Consider the following 7,089-nt stretch of genomic DNA (forward strand, 5'->3'; position numbering starts at 1 on the left):
TGGTGAATATACAGTTGCTCTCCCCATGCTAAATATAAGAGAACTGCCACTTTAAAAAGGTACCTCTTTACCCATAGGATTGCAGCCTTAAAATAGCAGGAAGTAACTGGTGATTATCATTACCAGTTACTTCTAGACTGGGAGGCTAGATGCAACAAACACTGGTAAGAGTTTCAGGGTAGATGGGAGGGCTTTTTGAGCATGTGAAAAGCACATGCTGGAGGTCTGCCTCCTAAGCCGAGCCTACTACCTCTGCTTGTCACATTGCATCACTGGTCTTGTTGCCAGGTAGCAGGGGTCCTGAGCATACCACCGGACACCACCTCAAGCACCACTAGTGGTACGTGTACCAGTAGTTGCAAAAAACTGGAGTAGATTGTTTTGGAGTTAAATATGTACTTTTGCACTGCAATCTGAAACACTGTAGCAGAATCCAAGAACCGTTTCAAAGTTTTAGACTGTCTAGTCTGGAAAGCACCTGTCTGGCATGTGCAGCCCTCTTTCATTAAGAGCAGTGGGAGAGGCTTTACAAAGTCTCCTGCTGCTCCCAGAAGTCCTTCACAAAGTAGGCTCCAACAGCATTTTACCTTTGCAACACACTTATTCAAATCTTTATATCACAGCATCCATTAAAATGTAATACATGGACATGACACAGGTCAGATGCTGCAGAGTCTGGCTGCAGAGATGAGAATTATGTGCCTTAAAAAATACATACGCAGGAGATACAGGAAAATAAAAATAGTTGAACCAAGCTGAAATTTACTGATTGTACAATACTTATTCAGACTTTGTCAGTTTCATTCAGCAGGGAGTCTCACTGAAGTCAAGAGAAACCCCTTGCAGTTTCAGCTACTGGGGACTCCTTGCAGAGGCAAAACAGACAAGGGGCTTCTCAGATCTTTCAAAAATAGGTTGAGCCCTTCCTTCATTTCCTGGCAGAGTTTTATTGTGGGTAGGGGATGGTGAAAAGTCAGCCTCCAAAGTACGAGAATAAGGGTCACAACATACTTTGGGCAAATGAGGGAGTGGCACATTAGTCATCACTTTAAACCCCAAGCAATACTGTGCTCACCATCCAGCCACATTGCACACTATCACTGTAGAATACACTATGTAAGAGGAGACAATACAGGTTCAGCAATTCTTCGGCAACAGAATACTACGTATGCAACACTTTGGGTGGTAGAAAAATGAAATATTCCTTCAAAGAAAAGTGCTGCTTCAAAGTAAGATGCGTGAATGAAGACATACAAGTGAGAACAAGATGTGTTCTTTGCTAATTGTTTGGAAGGGCCCCAAGGAAGTTACGACTGGGTGGTTTCCAAAGCAAGCTAGAACAGGTTGTTTGGAACCAAAGACACCTTACCTTGCGCTGATGGGGAGGAATGAAAAATTAAAGAACTGAACAAACCTTTTAAGTATGCCAACAAGATTGCTCTGTTGCAGAATACTTTGCTAGCTTGACCTACTTCTACCAATAAATAGGAAATCCTAACTGTAGAGCCTCCTAGAAATATGGAGACACAATTCAGTGCATGAGAGTGTATGAAAAACCCCACTGGATCAGTCCAGCATTCTATTTTCCACAGGAGCCTACCAGCTACCTCTAGGAAGCCCACAAGCAGAAGAAAAATACAAACTTTTCTCCCACCATTCCTCTCCACACTGGGTATTCAGATATCGCCACTGAACTTGGAGGTAACACATGGCTACTAGTAATGATGGCTATTGATGGAGCTTGTTCAATCCCCTTTTAAAGCATTTCAGCTAGTGCCTATTGCCACATCTTTTAACAATGAATTCCACAGATTACATTATGTGCTGTGAAGTTGCACCCCCTTTCGTCAGTCCTAAATCTCCTGCCTGTCCGTTTCGTGTGACCCCTAGTTTGAGAGAGAAAAACTTCTTTCTATCCGCACCTAATACAGGACCCACTCTTATCCAGCTTTCTAGCGATGATGCAGTTGTACAATACGGGATGTGCACTGCATTCCTCAGTGAATCTGGAGGGCTGTCACAGAGGCCTCCTCAAAGTAAGGGAACATTTTTTCACGGCACTGCAGCAGCATTAGTGCTGGAAAGTTGGAGGGGATTTTGCTCATAGTTTCTATAAGTCTAGATCAGGGGTGTCCAAAGTTTATGGCAGGAGGGCCACATCATCTCCCTGACACTGTGTCGGGGGCCGGGGAACAAAAGGATTAATTTACATTTAAAATTTGAATAAATTCACATAAATTTACATAAATGAATATATTAAAGATGAGCTTATATGAATGAATGAAGGTCTTGCAATAGCTCAAGGCCTATAAAAGGCATTGCACAAAGCAAGGCTGGCCTTTCCTTTGCTGCCGCTGCTGCATCACAGATGTGAAACAGCAAGCAATGGAGGGAGCTCTCATCCCATAGCTCATGCAAGAGGTGAAATAGTCGCCCTCATGCTGAAAGCAGTTGTGTTGGGCCAGTGTGGGCTCCAACAAATCTCCAGAGGGCCAGAGGCTCATTGGAAACTGGGGGCTCCCTGAGGGCCGCATTGAGAGGCCTTGAGGGCCACAAGCGGCCCCAGGGCCGGGGTTTGGGCACCCCTGGTCTAGATCATTCTACTCTTAAACACCTTCTGCAAGATCTTTAGATTAGCTGATACAGATAAGGCTCTAGTGCCCAAACAGTCAGGAAAGAGAAAATAGTGACACTTCCTCCCACATTACATTTAAGTGGTGTTAGGGCTAACATTTTGGCTCCAAGTAAACCCAAACACATGCAATATCTCTTCCTTGTGCTAAGACTACATTACAGCTGCAATCTTACGACACAGGGCCAAATCCTATCCAATTTTCTAGTGCCTGTGCAACCATGCTGATGGGGCATGCACTGTGGTGGGGAGACAGTCACAGAGGCCTCTTCAAGGTATAGGAACATTTGTTCCCTTACCTCAGCGCTGCACTGCGGCTGCATCAGTGCTGGAAAGTTGGATAGGATTGGGCCAACAGTCTCCAAAGAATTAGCTTCACTGAACTGGATGGGAACCAATATAGAGCTTGGCTGCATGTAGTTGACACTTACCACCCTTCAAAGTTGCCCAAGGCAAGTGACTCACTTTGCTTTTTAGCAGGAGCAGCTCTCAGCACTCAGTGATCATGTATAAAAACCACAGTGTGGAAAACGTTAAGTTACCACAAAGAAAAAACAAACACACACAAAACAGTTCTCATGGTAACTAATGCTAACCTTGGGCTGCAATCAGGTCCACTGTACACAGTGGAACTTATTTCCAAACCAAGGAAACCTACTTAAGATTGTGCTGGTAGAGAATAGAGTGCTTCTGAATGAACATGGTTAGGAACAGTAATGCCACCCACCTTCTAAGGAGGCTTTAGTCTTGACATTTAAACAACTAATTGTTATATTTACCTTCACTTCCACCTTCCCTCAAAGGAAGCTGGAGAAAAGGGAGAGCAGGATAAAGACTGCCTAGTGAAGAGGTAAAACCCAAGTTGTTCAACTACCCACTCTCACCTGCCCTTTTCCCTCACCCAGCTTTATCTAGATACTATACCACCAATATTCCCAGAAGCAAACCAGGTACAGAGAGATCAAACTTAAGAGAAGAATATTCTTCTAGTGCAGTCCACTCTTCAAACTGATATGTTCAAACCCTTACTCAAACCAGAGAAATTTATTTATATTTCAGTTGTGGTCTCCCAAAAACAGGCAAATTAGGATCCAAGCAAAACTATACATTTATTCCAGAATAGCTAAGAATATTCCTATTATACAAATACAGTATAAATTCAAAGATCACAAAATTAATAAAAAGTACAAACTCCATTACTTAATAAATATATCTAGCAATTTCAATTTAATTGGAAATTAAACGGTAGATTTTAGCCTGGAAACCTTGAATGTTTGACCCAGCAAACCATACAAACTCTTAGTATAAATACATCTTTACATAATACCAGAGTAACAGCCCAATCCTAAAGCTGGCAGCTTCACTGGGTGCAGTGGCACCAAAATGGCTCGCACTGCATCCAGTGGCACCACCGAGGCCGCCGGAGGTCTCCATGTGGAAGGAGACTTTCATCCCCTTGCCCTGGGGAAAGCCCCAAGCACCACAATGAGGCTTCTCAAGTCTGCACCAGCTATTTTGTGGGTACAGGCTTGAGGGAGCTTCGCTGGTCCCACCCCCCTCCCCCTCCAATAACACCCCATTTCTCCCTGCCTGGATACTACTTATGCCCAGTCAGCACTGCTGTAGTGCCTGCCGGCCTTCCGAGCAGCACTGAGGCTCAGCACCAACAGGCACTGGTCCAGCGCCAGTGGCCCCTGCCACAGATGTGCCTTCGGCATGTTTGCAACACCCAGTGTCAGCACTGGAATTCAGCAGCGGCACTGCTACTGTTTAGGATTGGGACCCTAAGCTCATTACTAGCAATTAGAAAACATCTAAAGAATAAAATGTGATAAGAAACCTTCTGATGCCCTTAAAAAGGCATCCAGGCCTTAAGTAGGAATTTCATGATGTCATAACATTATAAGCCAGATTGTTTCCAATAAGTGAACCCTCAAACCAAAAAAGATGGCACTAACCAGGCAATAAAATGAAAAGTTGGCTTACTCTAGACCAACAATTGAGTGCAGAAGAATCACAAAAGCCATGTCTGAAGATATCCTGCTCTGCAGAGTGGTCAATACATCTTAGAAACAGTCATTTCAAAGGTAACTGTATATTTTGAATGTTTAAAAGTTAGCAACTGAAAGTTACTTCATCAAATAAGAGGAAAAAAAATCAGCAGGCTAGCACAAAGTTCTTCCATTCATTAGAAAAGAAATGTGTATGTTTCAAATTTCAGCATGAAAACAACTGTAGGCCATAAGCCATATTAGCACAGAAAATAAACCAATAAATCAGACTTATTTCTGGCAGTAGGCTTAATAGGCCAGATGCCAAAATAAGATGCAAGAGACAGTCTAACAAGTTTTAAAAATTGTGCAAAAACAGAAAGACCCCCTTATAGAAGAGTACTGGAACTAGAAGAAACAAACATATACAAAAGAAGAGAATGGTAAATAACTAGGATCTGATTATATTTACAAGTGCTCTTTACAAAGTCAAGTCTTGATTTGTTCCCCTCAGATTCTTGTCCAGCCCAGAGGCTGCTGCAGCTGGATGGAGAAGGACTTAAGGCTAAGGCACCATGGCACTGGCCAGCGGATGCAGGGGCCATCTCAGGAGCAGGCGTTCTGCTCAATGTACATCTTCGACAAAGACACGGCCATGGACTTGGCCAGCTCCTCGTCCCTCCTGCGCTGCACCTGAGTCTGCCTACACCACTCCTCGTACTCCGGATTGGGGCACTGGCGGTCCAGCACTGCGTCGTAATGCCCGTTGCTTAGCCAGCTCAGCCAGATGCTGCGCCGGCTGGGGTCCTCAGGCCCCAGATAGTGGGCCATGGTGGAGACGGTGGGGCTCTCGGGCCTGCCCCCTGTAGTGAGGTGGATGTTCACATCCAGCATCTGCCCCATGGCCAGCAGCTCTGGGTAGCCGGCCCATGCGCCGTCCTGGGCAGCATTGATGAGGAACTCTCCCACGTCGCCCTCGATGATGGGGCTGAAGTGGTCCAGGTGGTCTGCGATGTAGTGCACCGTCTGCTCCCGGAGCTCGCCGTGCAGACGCTGGTCCCCGTTAACGGCCTTGCAGACGGCCCTGTACAGGCAGTTGCCATCAGGGATGATGTGGAAGCGGAAGCGGCCCTTATGCCGCAGGTACTTGTCCTGCTTCTCTACCTCGGCCAGGTAGAGGGCCAGCTTCTCATTCCTCTCAGTGGGCCGCACCTGGCACTCCTGCTCCTCGGCCACCACCAGCTCGGCTTCCTGGCGGCACCCCTGGGTGGCAGGGCGAGCCTGGCACTCGGGCTGGACAGGGACACCCGGGTAGGTGCCGGCTGCAGCTGCCAAGGCCTGGCAGTGCTCACTGAGGCGCAGGCCGCGGTTGCTGGGCTCCTGCAAGCCGGGGTGGGTGGCATCGCACCCAGCGGTGCCACCCTCCAGCAGCAGCCACTGGTGGCCATGGGGGGCCGCGGTCAGGCCCAGCTCCCCAGCCATGAGGACGGCCTCCGGGTGCGACACCAGCCGGATGGGCACGACCCTCTCGGTGGGTCGGCGGCGGGTCGCGGGCACCCCTGGGCCGTAGCATGCCTGGGGGGGCTTCCTCTGGGGGGGCAGCAGCTCCAGGCAGGAGAAAGCGGGCATGGCTGTGGCCGCGCTGGAAGAGCCTCCTCCGGCCAGCGCCGCCGCCTCGGCCCCCGCGACTCCCTCCGGGCCCGGCCCCTCAGGCGCTGCCGGGGAGACCTTGAAGACGACGCCTGGACCTCCGCTCGCCGCGCCCGGCCCTCCGCTCGCTGCTGCCGCTGCTGCCGCCGCGCTGGCCGGGTAGTGCGAGACGACTGCGCTGTAGAGCTGCATCGCCGCGGCGCTTTATAGGCGGAGCGCGCGGGGCCTGCGAGGCCCCGGCCGGGGAGCACCCCAGCCCCGGCCCAGCCCAGCCCAGCCCAGCCCCTCCTCGCGGCCTGCCGGAGAGGATGAGGCGCCCGCGCGGAAATAGCCGCGCGCATCACCCGCGCCGCCTCCCCCGGGAGCGCAATTCCTGCTGCGCCACAGCGCTCGGGGCGGCGCCCAGGCCGGGCCGGGCCCTGTGAAGGCGCTGCGGCCGGCGGGGAGGGGAGGGGAGGGCCGGGCCTTGTTTACCTCCCGCCCCCACGCCCACTGCCTCGCCCCGCCCCGCCCGCCCGCAGCAGCTGAGCTGTCGGGGAGGCGAGGGGGGAAGAGCCCCGGCCTGCGCGTGTCTACTCAGGAGTAAGCCTGTGATTGGCAGCGGGGCTTACTTCTAGGAAAGGGTGGGTAGCCCTGCAGCGCAATGCTGCGCGTGTCTACTCAGGAGTAAGTCCCATTGTAGTCTGTGGGGCTTACTCCCAGGGAAGAGTGGGTAGAATTGTAGCCCCGCACCCCAATCCTAGGCGTGTCTACTCGCGAGTAAGTCCTAGTACAGTCAGTAGGGCTTACTCCCAGGAAAGTGTGGATAGGATTTTA

At 50.1% G+C, this 7,089-nt stretch overlaps 1 protein-coding gene across 1 annotated transcript; it reads right to left on the reverse strand.

The window, feature by feature from the left end:
* Positions 1-3,594: 3,594 nt before the first annotated feature.
* OTUD1 (OTU deubiquitinase 1) lies at positions 3,595-6,689 on the reverse strand. Its single transcript, XM_066629044.1, has one exon. The coding sequence runs from the start codon at positions 6,463-6,465 to the stop codon at positions 5,230-5,232; it is 1,236 nt and encodes a 411-aa protein (XP_066485141.1). The 5' UTR covers positions 6,466-6,689; the 3' UTR covers positions 3,595-5,229.
* Between the last annotated feature and the right edge of the window lie 400 nt (positions 6,690-7,089).

The sequence above is a fragment of the Tiliqua scincoides genome, chromosome 5 (assembly GCF_035046505.1).
Source record: "Tiliqua scincoides isolate rTilSci1 chromosome 5, rTilSci1.hap2, whole genome shotgun sequence".
In the NCBI taxonomy this organism is placed as follows: Eukaryota; Metazoa; Chordata; class Lepidosauria; order Squamata; family Scincidae; genus Tiliqua; species Tiliqua scincoides.

What these genes read in the sequence shown, in the direction of transcription:
- OTUD1 (XM_066629044.1), bottom strand. Translation starts at nt 6,465, where the DNA reads ATGCAGCTCTACAGCGCAGTCGTCTCGCACTACCCGGCCAGCGCGGCG.